The following is an 18,590-nucleotide window of genomic DNA, read 5'->3' on the forward strand; positions in this document are numbered from 1 at the left end:
CGATAGGTCTGGTGCCAATGGATATGCACTATTTTATTTGAGTTTAACATTAGGCCGTTAGTGTTAAGTCCGTCTTTGCGATAGGAAGTGTGAAATGGGATGGGGCTCTTCCTATATCTTTTCGTCCTTACACGGATAGGTATCAGTATGTTGCTGTGTTGAACAGCATGGTGAGAGGGAGGCGCAATGTTTAGTAGCAGGTCACGGTGGCGCAGGTAAATAGTGTGTGTGTGTGTGTGTGTGTGTGTGTGTGTGTGTTTACGATTATAAATAATTACAACTGAAGTTTTAATTTTCAAAAATAGAAATGACGTAATCTCTCTCTCTCTCTCTCTCTCTCTCTCTCTCTCTCTCTCTCTCTCTCTCTCTCTCTCTCTCTCCTCGTCTCCTTCTCTCCGTATAATTAATCACCCAAACAGTTATTTTCCTGATGATTGACTGAGGAGAGAGAGAGAGAGAGAGAGAGAGAGAGAGAGAGAGAGAGAGAGAGAGAGAGAGAGAGAGAGAGAGAACCACACGTTATGTCGACACTCGAGAGGATGCACACACACACACACACACACACACACACACACACTGACACAGTACAGTCTATGAAACAAATTATTATCTCAAACACGAGGGTGTAAGTAAATGAGATTTAGTGTCAACACAAATATCTCCCTACCTCTCATGGGGTGGCGGTGGCTGAGTGGTCAGCCTGCGGACGTGGTGGCTTGGACGACCCGAGGTCGAAGTCCCCGTCGTCGCTACAAGCTGACAATTTTCCACCATCGCCGAGTGGCTTGGAACATATTGCATGCTCTCCTGAAGCCTAATATCACCGTGGACTCTAGCGAAACTACGTACAGTAGAGCAAAAATGAGTTTCAGGGGCAGCATGAGCCAAAGAAGACTTCGCCGCTATAAACAATTGCCTGTACCCCGAATCAGCAGGGCCAATCGAGATAGCCTACCGGTGCAACAAGCCGAACGTAAAAAAAAAAAAAAGTGAAAATAGCCTAATGTTTTAGTACAGTATTTGTAGAGGCCAGTAGGAGCACAACAAACACTTTTCTCTGCAGTGCAGTTTATTTGCAGTGCAATTAAATTGAGTATCGCTACAGTAGTATAAGGGCTGCGCCCAGTCAGTAGCCAGTGTGGTCCTGGCCGCCTGCCGCCGCCGTCGTAGGCCCCCCCAGCCCTTCCAACAGCAGGCACTCCGGACTCGAAGGTGCTCGGTGACAACCTCTCCCTCAAGGGCTGCCCCGGGTCTTCTGGGGCCTTTCTGTGGGCCTCGTGTGTTTGTGTGTAACTGCTGCAATCGGAATACCTCCACAGCATTCATTCCTCTTTCCTTCCCCATCTAACAACACAGCGCGCATGCGCATGCATCACGCGAACCACATCCTCATCAGTTCCTCGACCTCATCAATCATCTCAAACAGAAGATTAATGAGAAGAGGGCATTATCTTCACAAACGAGCAATTCTCTCTCTCTCTCTCTCTCTCTCTCTCCTCTCTCTTTCTCTCTCTCTCTCTCCCTCTCACTCCTTTAATCACCCAACCCCACACACATCAACTCCCCACACACACAATGCCCCTAATATATCCTCGCCGCTCTCATACCTGTCGCCGTCTAACCCTTCCGAACGTCTTCTCGATTGAACTTCCGCGGGGTACAGTGTTGTAATGTCTTGGGGGGCTAGGGGGACTATAGCTCCCCTTATGTTTTCTATGTCGACCTGAAAATAACCCTAAAAAAAGTTTATTTTTCAAAAAGTTTCCCACACTTGTGCATTCCCGTTTTGTTCGCCACCCTTCCCCCCACTTCGAACCGATGATTTTTTTTTTTACGTGTACGCCTATAGCGCCGGTAGGCTTTCTTGAGGGGCCTGGATGGTATTCGCCCCAGCCCGTCATGGCGCAGGCAAGTGTTTATAGTGGCGCCATCTTCTCTTGGCTCATGCTGCCCCCCGGAACTCATTCTTGATTCACTTGTACGGTTTCCTCTAGAGTCCGGGTTGATGGGTGGTCTTCAGGACAGCATGTAGGTAGTTTTAAGCCACTCGGCGGTGACTGAAAAATCCGAGTTGGTGGCGTGGGGATTCGAACCCGCGTCGTCCATCACGCGGTGAATGTGGACCCAGCACGCTACTACTCAGCCACTCTACCCACCCCCCTCAAAAAAAAAAAATAAATAAATAAATCAGGGGCCTGTATTATGTTCGTATGTTTCATCAGATTCACGTGGGGTGTCTTTCTACTACAGGTTGTTTTAAAATTCAATGAATAGTCTGTGTTTTATCAAGGCCAACTTATTTGTAATCGTTTATATGTGCGATGCGAACTGCTTCTATTGAGTGAGTGGGTAGACTGTAGGAGGTGGCCGAGGCGAAAGGGGGTGCGGTTGCCGCATATTGAGATCAACAGGCGCACCTAACATCACCGTAGCCGATCCAGGATTCAGTACTTTTCCTAACTAGACGTTTCCTAACTAGTTGAAGGTAATGTTATAATTGTATTTCGTAAAGAATCCTTATAACCAAAAACTAACTAAAATTATGGGTATTCTTTTTCTTGAACAGAACATTGAATAAACAACAGAACAATAATATGAAAATACGTATAGCCACCGTTGCCAGGTCATCGTACTCAGAGCACAGTATTTACCGGTTTCTGACGCCTGACTATTGCCAAGAAACATCAGGATCTAACTCTTTTAACGATAACTATTAATTAGTTTCGTTATTGGAGCCCAGAAGACAGTTTAGGGGTAGAAAGTCAGGAAATATAATCAGCTGAGTACAACAATCTGGCACCGTTGAGGCTGTAGCTCCGAGGCCCAAGCCAGCCTGTACGCCATTTTGGGGGTATCAGATACCATAAATAGCATATTTTTACTGCTAAAAGCAGGTGATCTCACTTATTGTGACTTCGTGAGCTTTCATAATTATCTATTTGTGTACATTTCATGGTGGCAAAACTTTCATTACTAGTTTCATTTTTACTAGTGACACGAATTTGTGACTGTTATTCACAATAGAATTTCACTCAAACAAGTGAATCAGACACCACAGAAATATTACCAGTGTGTGTATGAATGAATACAAAGATAAACACATAATTTGTTTTAACTCCAGGCTGTCTCGTGGATCATTAATCAATAAAAACAAAATATCTGGATAGGCTACTCTTTAGCCCGTTACCGGCTATGGCTGCCAAAAATGTCCCTCCGCCAAGTTTGTACCCCCCATTTGGTGATTGTTAGGTACGCCTATTCGGAATTATACAACCCTTATGTCAAACCTGAGCTGTGTCCCGAGATGTGGGGTCTTATCCATTACAGGACAAAGCAATGAATATGAGGACCGAGGCCAAACGCAGCTAAAGCATATGTCTTAAAATTTACCTTTACCATTACTTTTATCATAAAGCTGATGCAAGAAGACGCAGTAACTGGTTTAAGGGCCGCTTTCACAGTCATTTTGTTTGTTTTGATCGTTACCAATGGCGGCAATCGGGGCTATAGTATTTCCACGTAAAACTGGCCGATGGGGTAGTGGCGGCTGCGGGGTTAGCCTAGCCCCGCACCTTGGCACACACTCTCAACACCTTTCGTTTCCTCTCCAACCACGACTACCCCATAGGCCAGTTTCACGTAGAAAACTATAGCGTCGATCGCCGCCATTGGTAACGATCAAAACAAGCAAAGTGACTGAAACCGGCTCTTAGTTACATAAATTCATGTTCAGGAAGGAAAGAGTCAGGAAATGGCTCACGAACAAGGTCATGGATGAGTGAAAAAAATAACGGAGCAGCCATGTAGTAGAGGCAAATATAAATATTGTTTGATTGGCGGTTAAATGTATCAATGGATGGAAAGGGATTTGGGGAACTGCCATATATAGGCAATTTGACCTCTTGTAGTCTCCTTATAACCTTGTGCATCTTTGAGTCCCTTTCAAACCTCTTGTTCTTTCCTCTTCTTCTTCTTCCGCAGCATTATTATCCCGTTTTTATACGGGGTCGCTGTTTTTGATGAGTCTCCTCCATCTAACCCTGTCCTCCGCCATTTCAAGGTCCAAGTTCTCCCTGGCGTCCGCCACAATACAGTCCTTCCATCTCGTCCTGGGTCTTACTCTCTTCCTTCTGCCACCCACTTCCATGTCCATTATCTGCCTTTCACTTGTTCTTTCCTCTCTAGCCTACATTTTATACTGTTGTCTCTTCATTCTCTCCCTTAGTTCGACATGGTATATGGAGAAAACGCGCGCCAGAATCTCCATCATTCCGTCGCCTTCGAGTGCCACACACAGGATGGCAGCGACCCAGGCCACCACTTGGACCGCTACGTCAACCATCCGGGATTCGAGTGTTACACCCCTAACATGCCACCCCAATTCTACATGTGCGAGCGCTTCCTCATCAACTGGGCAATCGGGAGCGAGGTAAGAAGGTGTTAAAGTGTTTGATATTAGAATGTATGTATTTATGATGTTTTTGATTCCTTAATTGTAGTGGCGGTGACGCTGGTGGTGGAAGCTGTTGTTCCTCTAAGTCTATATACACCAAGTCAAGTCATACGCAGGTTTGTGGGAGGAGACACGGCAGAGGCTTGGTTTATGCGTGAAACTGCTTGGAGCCAAACTAGAGAATGTAGAAACATGGATTTAGAGAAAACGAAGAAAGGCGGACTATGTTGTTGTTAAAGGTTTACCCCTAGTATCACTAGGGGAACGGGCCCTTGTCCGAAGACGGCCCGTTTAGAGGGTAAAAATGCTCCCTCCCTGCGCGGGGGGGGGGGGCACGGGCTTAGCCTAATGGCGGCCCGTAGCAGGGTGCCGACAGACCGACTCTATCGGCGATCGAAATCTAGCCGACCGAGTCGATCTGTCGACGAGGACTGGCGTGTCTCTGGCGGAATAATTTAAATCAATCCCTTCATCATGCCCTCCCTCACACCCCATCCCGCCGTTTGTAGGCGCTGGAATCCGAATTACAGTCACGCAATAGCACAATAAAAAGACATATTTTTTCGTCAGTGGCTTGCTTGAACGCGCTGTGAAAGGAGGCGAGAATGCACATCCAGAGTGCACATACGGCCCCAAATTTAGTCACCCCTGAACTGGCGGGTATTTTTTTTTTAGTTTCAAGTGACGTCATCACGCTGCTCCTCCCCAAAACCGCCTCCTGCGCGTACCGGTCGCAGTTATGAAGCAGAGTGACTTGACTTTGTATATATAGACTTAGTTGTTCCTGCTGTTGGAGATTTACGGGCTTGTTACTCGTGCGGACAATAGAGTACCTGCATATTGGTGCCAATTTCTTGGTGTAAAATTCTGGAATGCGGTTGTGTGACCCAGGCAGAGGAAGATGTATTCTATGTAGCGAAGGGATCAACGTTTAATGCAGGTTTTGAATCATATTAGTGAGAGACGGCGAGCAGGGAGAAAAAATATTCAGTAAGCACTGTATGAATTATAAGGCAGAAAATGCAGTAAATGCACCTTAAAGCAATGGTGGCATTCGCTTATAATGGGCCATCCGAACCACGAAAGGAAAGTCATAGAGTTTAGTTGAAGAAACACACACACACACACACACACACACACACACACACACACACACACACACACATTCAACGCTCTCTCTCTCTCTCTCTCTCTCTCTCTCTCTCTCTCTCTCTCTCTCTCTCTCTCTCTCTCTGTATATATATATATATATATATATATATATATATATATATATATATATATATATATATATATATATATATATAGAATAAGCCCTTCTCTCTCTCTCTCTCTCTCTCTCTCTCTCTCTCTCTCTCTCTCTCTCTCTCTCTCTCTCTCTCTCTCTCTCTCTCTCTCTCTCTCTCTCTCTCTCTCTCTCTCTCTCTCTCTCTCTCTCTCTCTCTCTCTCTCTCTCTCTCTCTCTCTCTCTCTCTCTCTCTCTCTCTCTATATATATATATATATATATATATGGCGGAGACGATACAGAACGCCCAACCTCGAGGAAGCTTATTTAGTAAGAGAGGAGATGTGAGGTTTCCAGTTAAGATTTTGAGTTAAGGATAGACCGAGGATGTGTCGAAGAAGATGAGAGCTGGGTGTTGTCGAAGAATAGGGGATAGGTGTTTGGAAGATTATGTCGAGTTAAGAGGTGGAGAAATTGAGTTTTTGAGGCATTGAAGGACACAAGGTTCCTTCTACCCCAATCGGAAGTGATAGCAAGGTCTGAGGTTAAGCGTTCTGCAGCCTCCAGCCTGGAGTCATGTAATTCCTGTTGAGAGGGTCTTCTGTTGAAAGAAGTTGAATAATGCAGAGTGGAGTCATCAACGTATGAGTGGATAGGACAGTTTGTTATAGAAAGAAGATCATTGATGAATAATAGGAAGAGAGTGGGTGATAGAACAGAGCCTTGTGGAACACCACTGTTGATAGGTTTATGAAAAGAACAGTGACCATCTACCACAACAGAGACAGAACGGCGCTAGAGGAAAGTGGAGATAAAGGTACATAGAGAGGGATAGAATCCGATAGAGGGTACTTTAGAAAGCATAGACTTGTGCCAGACTCTATCGAAGGGTTTCGATATGTCTAGCTCAACTGAGAAAGTTTCACCGAAACGGCTAAGAGAGGATGACCAAGAGTCACTTAAGAGAGCAAGAAGATCACCAGTAGAACGCCCCTTGCGGAACCCATACTGGCGATCAGATAGAAGGTTAGAGGTGGAAAGATTCTTTTGAATCTTCCGGGTAAGGATTGATTCAATAGCTTTATATAGACAGGAAAGTAAAGCTATAGGGCGGTAGTTTGAGGGATTGGAACGGTCATCCTTCTTAGGCACAGGCTGTACGTAGGCGTACTTCCAGCAGGAAGGAAAGGTAGATGTTGATAGGCAGAGACGAAAGCGTTTGGCCAGGCAGGGTGCCAGCACAGAAGTACAGTTTTTAAGGACAATAGGAGGCACTCCATCAGGTCCATAAGCCTTCTGAGAGTTGAGGCCAGAGAGGGCATAGAAGACATCATTCTTAAGAATCTTAATAACAGGCATGAAAGAAACAGAGGGGGGCTGAGTAGGAGGAACATGCCCAGAATCGTCCAGAGTGGAGTTGTTTCGGCAGTGCTGCCGTCAGGGTTAAGTGGAGGAGGGAAAGAGGAAGAAGTGAAATTGGAGGAGACATTTTCGGCTAGATGCCAGAAGTCTCTGGAAGAATTAGAGAAAGCAAGGTGTTGACATTTTCTATGGATGAAAGAGTTTTTGGTAAGTCGGAGAATATATATTTGGCACGATTCCGAGCGGAAATGTACAAATCATGGTTAGTGGGAGTTCGAAGGTTCTGTACCTTTTGTGAGCTGGCTCTCTATCTTTGATAGCACGAAACAAGTGTGATTAAACCAAGGCTTTTTTTCATGGGGAGTAGAGAAAGTACGTGGAATGTATGCCTCCTTCCAGAGAAAATCACCTCTGTGATGCGCTGGGCACACACAGAGGAGCTCTCCTGGAAGCAGTAATCATTCCACGGGAAATCGGAAAAGTACATCCTCAGGTCGTCCCACCGAGCTGAAGCAAAATGCCAGAATCATCGCCTCTTCGGTGGGTCCAGAGGATGTACAGGAGCGATAGGACAGGATACAGAAATAAGGTTGTGATCGTAGGAGCCCAACCGAGAGAGCAGTTTGACAGAGTAAGTAGAAGGGTTAGAGGTAAGGAAGAGGTCTAGTATGTTGGGTCTGTCTCCAAGACGGTCGGGAATACGTGCAGCTGGTTCAGCACCCTACATGTAGGGTGCTGAACCAAATGCTCTAGGTCGTTGAGGAGAGCAACGTTGTAGGCTTGTTCACCAGGCTGGTCAGTGAAAGAGGATGGAATCCAAAGCTGGCGGTGAACATTGAAATCTCCCGAGATGGAGATTTCAGCAAAGGAGAGTGGGTCAAGATGTGCTCCACTTTAGAGTTCAAACATAGTTAGTAGAGTTAGGTGAGAGATAAACAGCACAGATGTATTTAGTAAGAGAATGATCATGAAGTCTTAGCTAGATGGTGGAAGATTCAGAAGAGTCAAGATCGTGGGCACGAGAGCAAATGATGTTGCGCACGTAGACGCAACATCCAGCTTTGGATTGAAATTTAGGATAGAGATAGTAGGAAGGAACAGAGTAGAGATTGCTATCAGTAGCCTCAGAAACCTGTGTTTCGGTGAGGAAGAGAAGGTGAGATTTAGAGGAGAGATGGTGTTCCACAGAATGAAAATTAGAACGAAGACCGGGAATGTTGCAGAAATTGAGAAGAAAAAGGCTCGAGGAGTTATCACCTCTCAGGTCGGCAGGCAGAAGAGTAGTCCTCCCTGGGGGAATTTGTGGTCTCCGACTCCGAGGCTTGGTTATTGAACGTTATTCTGAATTTTGAATTTTGGGAAAAGGTGTGTGTTGTGTGAATGTAGTGTGGTGTGGATAGAAGAAGATCTGTCTTTAGAGAGCATGCTGAACTACTCTCTGGTGCTGATGAGACAATAGGGAAACGGTTAGTGAGGTAATGGGAAGGGTCTTTGGAGGGCTTCAGCACCCTCCTCACTTCCCATATATACCTCACCGGGAGTGGCTTGCGCCCGTTCGGTAGGTGTCTTCCTACCTACTCCAGCCAAATTAACACGAGAAAGTAGTTCATCATGCTCTCGAGAGGTAAATTCTCTTACTTTCCACACCACCTACATTCTTTACCTCTACATTCTTTTCCTCAAAATTGTCGGACTTTACTTTTGCTGATCCTGACCTAAGAATGTTCCCCAAACCTTTCTACATGAACTTCTGTAACATTCGCGGCCTTTGCTAATTTTCATTGTGAAACACTATCTCACCTCCTCTAAACCTCACCTTCTCTTCATCTCCGAAATAAAGTTTTTTGAGGTTACCGTCAGTAAACTTTACTGTGTCAAGTTCATTCTTCGATTTACCCAAAACTTTTATCAGTAGACAATGCCACAATCTTGTAGTCTTTAATTCTTCCAGAGCCTTCTGTCATCAAGCCAAAATTATCTCTAACAATCTTACTTCTTCATCCTTCCTATTTCTCCTTAATTCTGATGGTTGCTCTGTTGTCACATCTGTCTGTAAAGCTCAGACTTTCTCTGAAAATTATACTATGGACGATTCTGGGCATATTCATCATACTTATTACCTCTGTGACTCCACTATGCCGTTTAATATAATTCTTGAGAATGATGTATTCCATGTCCTCTCTGGCCTCAATCCTCAAAAGGATTATGGGCCCGATAAAGTGCCTCCTGTTATCCTTAAGAACTGCATGTATGTGCTGACACCCTGTCTGGGCAAACTCTTTCGTCTCTACCTTTGAACCTTTACCTTTCCTTCCTGCTGGATGTACGCCAACAAAAAGCCTGGACCTACGAAGGGTGACCGCTCTAATCCCTCAAACGTGTTTTTTTTTCTAAACCATTTGAAACAATCTTTATCAGGAAAAATCTTTAGCATGTATCAACTTATGACCTTCTCTCTGGTCACCAATATGGATTCCATAAGGAGGGATAGACGGGTGATCTTACCATCCTAAGTGACTCCTCTTAAACATCTCGAAAACCATTGACAGAATCTGGTAGAGACTTTTGCTTTCTAAAATACATTTCTACAGATTATATCCCTCTCTCTCTCTGTTCTTTCATCTCTAATTTCCTCTCGGGCCGGTCTATCTTTGCGATGGTATAATATTGTTATATGGTCACTGTTCTACTTCTAAACCTATCAACAGTGGAGTTTCCCATGGCTCTCTTAAACCTCTCACTCTTTTTTGCATCATTGGTCAAACCAAAGCAAACTGTTCTATCTACTCCTACACCGATGACTCTATCCTGCAATACTCAACTTCCTTTAACAGAATATTCTTCCAACAGGAATTGCATGACTCGTGACTGGACGCTACAGAACGCTTGAGCTCAGACCTTGCTATCATTTCTGAAACGTATGAAAGAATGGAAACGATGGTTAATTCTAGCTTAAGGATTTGGGCAGTATAGGGATGATCTAGAGCAGAAAGTCGAGCGCAGCGTGGCCGCGGGAGGGTTGGAGGCATGCAGTTTGCAAGTTCAGAAAAGTAGTCATCCTTTTTTATGATAAGTGCTGCCTGTAGCGCCGGTAGGTTCTCCTGAGGGGCTTCTTGGATGGCCCCAACCCGATTAGTGGCGCAGGCGAAGTATATTTATAGTGGCTGCCATGATATATGACTCTTGCTAGGCTCATCCTGCCCTCCGGTTCTCCACTTAAACAATGTCGCTGAAACTAAACACCATCACCATCACATTCATCACCATCATCATCATCATCATCATCAGGGGGACCCACAGAGATTGGAATATAGTAGGAACGGGAAAGGTAATGGCGGCAGCGGACGAGGTTGTTTTGGACCTTGGAACGCATACTAACGAGTCTGTCCGCGTGATTTCCCCGCTGAGGACCTTCCCAGACGCGAGGACGCCGCCCCACGCTGATTAAAGAGGTCCCCGCTGGATAACACGGGCCGGGTTCTCGCCTCCGTGGACGTAATGATGTGTTTGCTACGTTACAGAGTGAGGTCAGTCTACGAGGGGGGTTGTTTGAAGATTTGTCAGCATGTGAGTAATCTTCCGCCACTCTGCGATGGTCTGATAATTCAGTGTGTTTCGGGCTCACCACGCCTGCACGCTAACCACTTAGCCACCGCCTCAAAAAATTACAAGTTGGAAAGTTTCGTTTAGTCGGCGCAACATCTGAGGTCATATGCCGGAGAGAGACAGAAGGGAAAGGAATTATAGGAGAAGGGAACAGATTCCAGGAGACGGGACACAACCCCTGATTAATACCTGGTACCCCACTGCTGGGTGGACAGGGGCGTAGGGTATTGGAAAAGCCGCCCAAATTTTTCCACTCTGCCGGGGAATCGAACCCGGGCTCTCTCGGTTGTGAGCCGAGTGTGCTAACCACTGCACCACGAAGCCCCCAAAACGACAACAACAACAACAACAACAACAACAACAACAACAACAACAACAACAACAACAACAACAAGAGAAAGAATACCAATAGAAGATAAAATGAGAGGCAACACTTCGGCGGAATCTAAGAAGAATCTAAGAATCTAAGAAGACTGTCATTAAGAGGAGAGTTGACTCTGTCCTAAAGGGTTGTGTGTGAAAAGCTCCTCCCCCCCCCCAACATGAGATGCATACTCTTTACGAGGGCGAACAAGGTCCTTGTGTAAGTATACAATCTGTGAAGGAGAAAGTATACTAGTGGAGACGATGCCTAACCTCGAGGAAGCTAATTTGGTAGGAATGGAGATATAAGGTCTCCAGTTCATATTATGAGTAAACTAAGGATGTTTAGTGTACATGAAGGTGACAGCTGAGTGTTATCGAAGAAAGGATGATAGATGTTTGGAAGATTGTACCGGGTTGACAGACACTCTCATTTCTTCATCCTTTCACTGGAAAAAGAATATTAATTTGCATTTCGTCTTATGTTTCATAATTTTTCAGGGGGGCTCCCGTGGTCCCGTGGTAGTCTCCGCCTTGCATTCGAGTTCGAGACCTGCCCGGTGCCATGGGAGTGGAAATTTGGGCTCTTTCCGACACCCTCAGCCCCGTTATTGGGCCTCCTCCTTGAAAGAATTGGGCATCTCTCTACCAGCCGTCTGGGTAGTTGCACGAGATAAGACACCTCTAAAACAAAATTGATCATTCCTTTCTCGTCATCTTTCTCTGTCGTAAAGGGAGCATCTTCATGCGGGCTTTTTATTTTATTTTGCCTTTACCTTTTGCCATTCAACTGTCTCTTATACTATTTAAAACCGTGAAGCAGCGACGGGCCAAATTTGTGGCTTTACCGTGTAGCAGCGACGGGCCAAATTTGTGGCTTTACCGTGTAGCAGCGACGGGCCAAATTTGTGCCATGATATAAACCCCCCAAAATAGATGATACATAATCTCATCACAAATGCTTTGATATATATAATGAAACGGTTTGTGTGAGGGGTGATTTTTTCTCATTTTTCTCGCTTAGAGGGACCATTAAGAAACATGATCCCCGCTGCTCTTAAAAAAAAAGTGATGATAAAAAACTCACACATATCTTGTTGCTGATGGTCTAACTTATGATTTGAATAACATTAAGTCTTGGTGCTCTCAATGGGGCATGAAACTGAATCCTAGCAAAACCAAGAAATTAATTGTGAGCCGTTCTACAACTCCTTTCCCTCACCATCCCAATTTATTTGTTAATGGAGTCCACATTGACTCTGTAGCTCATATCAAGCTTCTGGGAGTTATACTGGACTCTAAACCTACTTTTGAATTACAAATGAGAAATATGTCCCGCTTACTTACATCAGAACTGGGTATTCTCCACACATCTAAGACAATTTATAAGGATGATAACATCTTCGGAAATGTTTCTTCTCTTTTATTCTGCCCCTTTTCGAATACTCCTCTGTTGTCTGGATCTCTGCTGCTGACTCGCATTCGAAACTGATTGATCGTGAATTTAATCCCATTAATTGAGTTCCTTGTATATGATTTGAGTTTGAATATTGGCCATCGTATTGTTGGTACTCTTGCAATGTTTTATAAAATAGTAAATTATTCTTCTCATTCTCTTCATAAGTTCTTGCCAAACCTTTGTCAATCAATCAGAGTCAGTAGGAGTTCATCCTTGACCTCAATGGCGTTTTAAATTGGCCGATGCTCCACATCACAATTTTGTAGATATTTCTTTCCCTCTGTGTGCAGGCCTCCTTCGGAGATTGTTTCTTCATCCATAATTGACAAATTTTAAAACCTTGTTAATGTTTCCTCTTGCAGTAGCGTTAAGTACTTTCTTTCCTCTTTTATTTTTCTAGCTCTGTCTCGACCTGCACTGACACCTCCTGGTGCTATAATTGCAAATTTATTCTATGTAGCTCTTGGCATGGTCATTTATAATAATAATAATAATAATAATAATAATAATAATAATAATAATAATAATAATAATAATAATAATAATAATAATATCCATTCTCTCATTTCCACTCTCATTTACACAATCCTTAACCCTTCCGTCGTCAAATTTCAGGGAGAACTCTTGCCTATGACGGTGGGCTACCCACTTGGGGACGAACACGGGGGCGCCACGTACCTCATGTTCCAGAGTCACTACGACAATAGGCGACTGGAGAGGAACGTAACGGTGGAATGGGCCATGGACATCCACCACACAAACCAGCTCAGGTGTGTTGGCGGATGAGTGGAGAGAGAGAGAGAGAGAGAGAGAGAGAGAGAGAGAGAGAGAGAGAGATGGTGGTGGAAGATTTATCCCCTCAGAAGGGGAAACGGCCCATTGTCGTATTGACGGCCCGTCGCTGTGGTGGCAGGTAGAACCCGCCGGCTGGCGTGCCGGGCGGGGAAACGGGTGCACATGGCAGCCCGTAGCAAAGCCGAGCGAGCAACTCAACAGTCTATAGGTGGCCCAGAGGCCGGGAGAGTTGCTCGCTCGACGAGTGCTGGCGTTCCACTGGAGAGAGAGAGAGAGAGAGAGAGAGAGAGAGAGAGAGAGAGAGAGAGAGAGAGAGAGAGAGAGAGAGAGAAGGGCTTATTCTTGTAATAAAAAATAAAAACTTTGCCATAACAAAATTGTGTAGTGCAAATTAACAACATATACAAAGTCACTGTGTCCCTCTTGCTGTTGCCCTGCCTCAAAGACAAACAAACGGACGTCATCAGTATTTTATCAATCAAAATCAATCAAAATCACGAAATGTGGCAAGTATGATTGATTCGCTACATAAAACCTTCATCCAACTCCGGGAAAAGCAATATCAAATTGTTAGATTCAGCCTTGGTTTAACAGCAAAATCAAACATTCCCTTAAGAAAATTGTTAAACAAGCAAAAGTAAGCGCAAAGTTCGAGAATATGTTGAACCCAAGTAATGAGTGAAAAACAGTAATCGATGATTGGTGTATGAGGATATGTTTGCATTTAAGTGAAAAAAAAACACATAAGCAGAGGACATTATCCAAATGCATACATAACCAGGAGACAAATGGTGACGGATAATTAATTTTTAGCGCGGGTAGCTTACTAACCGAATACCAACACATTTTAAACACTGAATAATTCCCTTTTAGAGAGAGAGAGAGAGAGAGAGAGAGAGAAGGGCTTATTCTTGTAATAAAAAAAATAAAAAACTTTGCCATAATAAAATTGTGTAGTACAAATTAACAACATATACAAAGTCACCTATACGAGTTTGGTCTTTATTACCAACAACATTGACGATGACTTTTGTACTATTGAAAGCCTCGTTCACTCAGGGTGCGGCCACACTGCACGCGGGAGTTCAGGTCAGAGGCAGAACAAACACATGTTATCTAATATGAGTGGCCATTCCTATTAGATAACATGTGTTTGTTCTTGCCTCTGACCCGCTAGGCGTCCTGCTACCCTCTGCCCTCCCAGCAAACCGCGTGCAGTGTGGCCGCACCTCATCATACTCTATCTAGCTTTGAAACAAATCTCGAAGATAATATGAATTCCCTCCGCCCAAATCAAATAATAAAAATCTAGAATCTGATATCTTATATAAGCTGAGGGAAAAGCGAGCTACTCAGTCCTTTCCCTAAACCTATGGACACTGGTGTCCCGCAGGGCTCTGTTCTATCTACCACTCTCTTTCTGTTGGTCATTAATGTTCTTTCCAAACAAAGTGTCCTAGCTACTTCTACGCTGATGAATTACTCTGCATTACTCAGCACCTTTGAACAGAATACCCTCCCTACAGGGATTATAAGACGCTAAGCTGGACGCTTCAGAACGCTTGACATTCTTCTTCTTCTTCCTCAGCATTATTATCCCGTTTCTATACGGGGTCGCTGTTTTTGATGAGTCTCTTCCATCTAGCCCTGTCCGGCACTTCAAGGTCCAAGTTCTTCTCCCTGTCGTCCGCCACAATACAGTCCTTCCATCTCGTCCTGGGTCTTCCTCTCTTCCTTCTGCCACCCACTTCCATGTCCATTATCTGCCTTTCACAACTCCCTTCCTCTCTCCTTATGACCACCTCAGTCTCACTTCCTGCACCTTCTTACCCACACTTGTTACCTTAATTGTACCTCTTATGACTTCATTATTAATCCTATCCTTTCTTGTCACTCCACTCATCCATCTCAGTATTTTCATTTCTGCCACTTCCGATTTTCTTTCACTACTCTCAGAACTACTCAGAACGCTTGACATTGGCATCTTGTTATCTTGTTATCATTTCTGAATGAAGCTGGAGGAACTCTGTGCCCTTCGGTCCTTTAAAAATTCAATTTAAAAACCTCTCAATTCAACACAATCTTTCAACACCCATCTCTTCACCTATATCTTTCTATTATAAAATTAATGTTCTCGGTCTGCCCTCAACTTCAAATCTTAACAGCAAACTTCATTTATCCTGTCTCGGTTAATCAGCTTCCTTGATATTAGGCGTTCTAAATCGTCTTCGCCAGTTCTTTTTAGTAGTACTTACTACTAGTACTTTACACTGAGCCAGAGGAGATAGATAATTGAGCTAGACTTAACCAATAATAATGGGGAACTTGTGCATTGAGTGTGAGTTGCGGAGAGTTAGAAAGTAGTGATCACCAGGAACACGGTTCGTTTTAGGTAGACTGAGCGGTAACCGCGACAAAACAGTGTTAGTGCTAGATTTAAGAAGGAGCAAAGAGGCTTTTAAAGACAAACTCGGATAGAGGGGTAAGGTGGGATAATTTATGGATTTATGAGGCCAGGTGAACTGATTGAAACCAGGAACCAGGTAGAAATCATAGTAATAAATTTAGTATTTGATTAGGTAGAATAGAAGAGGCAAAGAACAGCGAACACTGATCCTAGAAAGGAAAAATCTGAACTAAATGGACTGAACGTGGTAAAAAGAGAGAGATAGGAGAAGAAAGAAATGGTGGGAAAAAAATGAAGAGGGGAAACACCATCTCTAATCCGAATTGGTCAAGAAAAACAATTAATAGCAAAAGAACTATGAGATCCATGAAGCAAAAGAGCAAATAAAGCTTCAAATGGGATGGCGAATTTCAACAGAGGAAGGAAGAAGATGTGAAAAAAAGGAAAAGCTGAAATCAAATAGAAACAGGGGAAAAGTAGGCAAATTGGAAAAATCACGAAAATGAGGTATTCGACTACTTCCTTTCAGTATTCACTATAAAGATCGAACATTATACGGAAAGTTCAGGTGTAATTGAGGCGGGGGGGGGATAAAGAGAGGACAAAGATAATAGGAGGCAAGTAGTTCAAGAAGAACAAGATAGGATGAAACAGAAAAGTTATTAGGGTATTCGGGGTTATTTGATGTAATATAAAGGTTACTATCGTTAAAATCAGACCCAGTATCCGACATCTTTAAGATGTCGATACATACTAACTATGTTTTAAAAATATGGATATGTGCCGAAACCATTATTTTTTGAAAAAGGGTCAGGGTCGATTGCTTAAGGCTGTCCCAGAAATGGCTTATACAGGAGCATTTAGAAGTACATAACATAATAGGGAACATAGCACAGTCCATAAAAGCGCACTGTACTCAACAGGCTCTTGATATTCTACAATAAAAGTTCGTGCAATATTGGCGGCATAGTCCAAGGTATCATATGCTCTTGAAGTGCGTAAAAGCGTTTGATGAGATTTTAGATAAAATGTTTGTGGATGATCCACCAACGTTCAACAAGTAAAGTTTTTAGTCACGTCAGTAGGGTATGCTTCACAATAAGGGGTAAGGTAAAGTTTTAGCTCACGGAAATCTGTGCAAATCAATGGTGAAGGTGGGGGCCCACAAATTTCTTAGAAGCAATAGTAGGGTTGTTTCTCAAAATCTTAGACACGGTATTTCTCAGTGATGTTTCAGTAAGTTATAAGATGATACCAAATTTTATGAAATGGTTTGTGACATGAGGACAATTAACTATTGATAAACTCAACAGATTATAAGTAGAGTCGGATCAAGATGATACTGGATCGGAAGTGAAGTCTCCAATTGATATGGTGGTGAATTATGACACCAACTATTGCTTAAAAATGTGTCTCATAAGTAGGTCTGGCAGTGAGAGTGGAATAGAAGTCTTCACAAGTGCTGCAGGTAGCAGAGGCTCAATGCATTCATCTGACTATGCGAACAACAATCTTATAAAGCTTTCATCGAGCGTAAAGCAACAAGGGAGGGTTCCTCAAAAGCTTTGTGGTGGACAATTGATCTTCACAAAGTATTCCAGGAGCTATAACCTATATAAAATAGATCTATATTAGTTAGAATCACCTGGTCTTGGATGAACTTCTTATCTATCAGGTTAGACCAAACTTGCCATACAGGAAGAGAGAATCGTGTATGTTTGCATACTTGCGATATCAGAAAGACTCAAACGGGTAATACGAGATTCTCTAAAGATAGGAAGGGGTTGGATTGGAGACGAGCATAGGTAGGTGGAGAACCGGTGGATTTCTGTATAAGGTTTAACTGGATGAATAAGGATTCAACAGGGTTTAAAAATTAAGTGGTTTACGGGTATAGGGTGAACGATAGTACGAAGGAACGCGGTCAGAGAACCCAAATGGACATTCATTCAAAGGTTTCTACTGAAATGGTTGGACAGCGATATTAGGGGAATAGGCATAAGTTGCAATTATATGTCAGTGGTTCCCTCTCAGATGCTGTCCATACAGAGGGGCCTTGTCCGTCCTCGTAAGGAGTATGCATCTCTGCTAGACAAAGTGGATTCAGATGCTGTTTATCTCATCAACTCCTCCTTTCTTGCTAGCAGACTTTCATTTGATAAATTCCGACACGAAGTTGTATCTCTTTCTATCTTCTATCGATATTTCCGTGCTAACTGCTCCTCCGAACTTGCTAACTGCATGTCTCCCCCCTCCCGCTATACACACGACTTGCTACTTTTGCTCATCCATATTATGTACAATCGCTTATGCAAGAATTAACCAGTATCCTCATTCTATTATCCCTTCCGTTGGTAAACTCGGGAACAGCCTTCCTAAGTAAGTATTTACTCCGGCCTGCGACCTGAAATTTTTCAATAGGAGAGTATATCAACATAACTCTTCTTCCGAAATTGACTTTTTTTTCTGGCCACTCAGTCTTTTCTTATATATGAGGTTTTTTTTTGTTTTTTTGTTTTGTTTATTATCCTTGAGCCGTTCTTGCCCTTGAAGTAAGCCTCCAACTTTATCTTTACGTTCGCGTTTTAGAATGGAAAAAAATGTGAATAGCTTTGCACTTGGTAAGCCAACTCAATAATTAAAGTCCCATTAATGTGTGTTCATGTGTGTGTGTGTGTGTGTCTTTTCCTGTGCAGGCCACAGGACGCCAGCAACATGGGCTTGGGTCACGCACTGCTCTTCTCCCTCACCGTTCCCCCACGGACTTCCGATTGGTTGGTGGCTGGTCACTGCGCCGCCGCCTGTACCGAAGCTGCCCTGCCACCTGAGGGAGTCAACATTTTTACTGTGTTTCTGCACGGCCACTACCTGGGTAAGGGTATACACAAACACACACACACACACACACACACACACAC

At 43.6% G+C, this 18,590-nt stretch overlaps 1 protein-coding gene across 1 annotated transcript in view; it reads left to right on the forward strand.

Moving 5' to 3' along the window:
• LOC126990855 (DBH-like monooxygenase protein 1) overlaps nucleotides 1-18,590 on the forward strand; it is a 66,482-nt gene that overhangs the window by 32,921 nt on the left and 14,971 nt on the right. Inside the window, exons 4-6 of the mRNA XM_050849507.1 lie at nucleotides 4,226-4,429; nucleotides 13,086-13,240; nucleotides 18,369-18,544. Of these exons, the coding sequence (XP_050705464.1) occupies nucleotides 4,226-4,429; nucleotides 13,086-13,240; nucleotides 18,369-18,544 (535 nt within the window). The remainder of the gene's footprint in view (nucleotides 1-4,225; nucleotides 4,430-13,085; nucleotides 13,241-18,368; nucleotides 18,545-18,590) is intronic.

The sequence above is a fragment of the Eriocheir sinensis genome, unplaced genomic scaffold (assembly GCF_024679095.1).
Source record: "Eriocheir sinensis breed Jianghai 21 unplaced genomic scaffold, ASM2467909v1 Scaffold215, whole genome shotgun sequence".
Classification (NCBI taxonomy): domain Eukaryota; kingdom Metazoa; phylum Arthropoda; class Malacostraca; order Decapoda; family Varunidae; genus Eriocheir; species Eriocheir sinensis.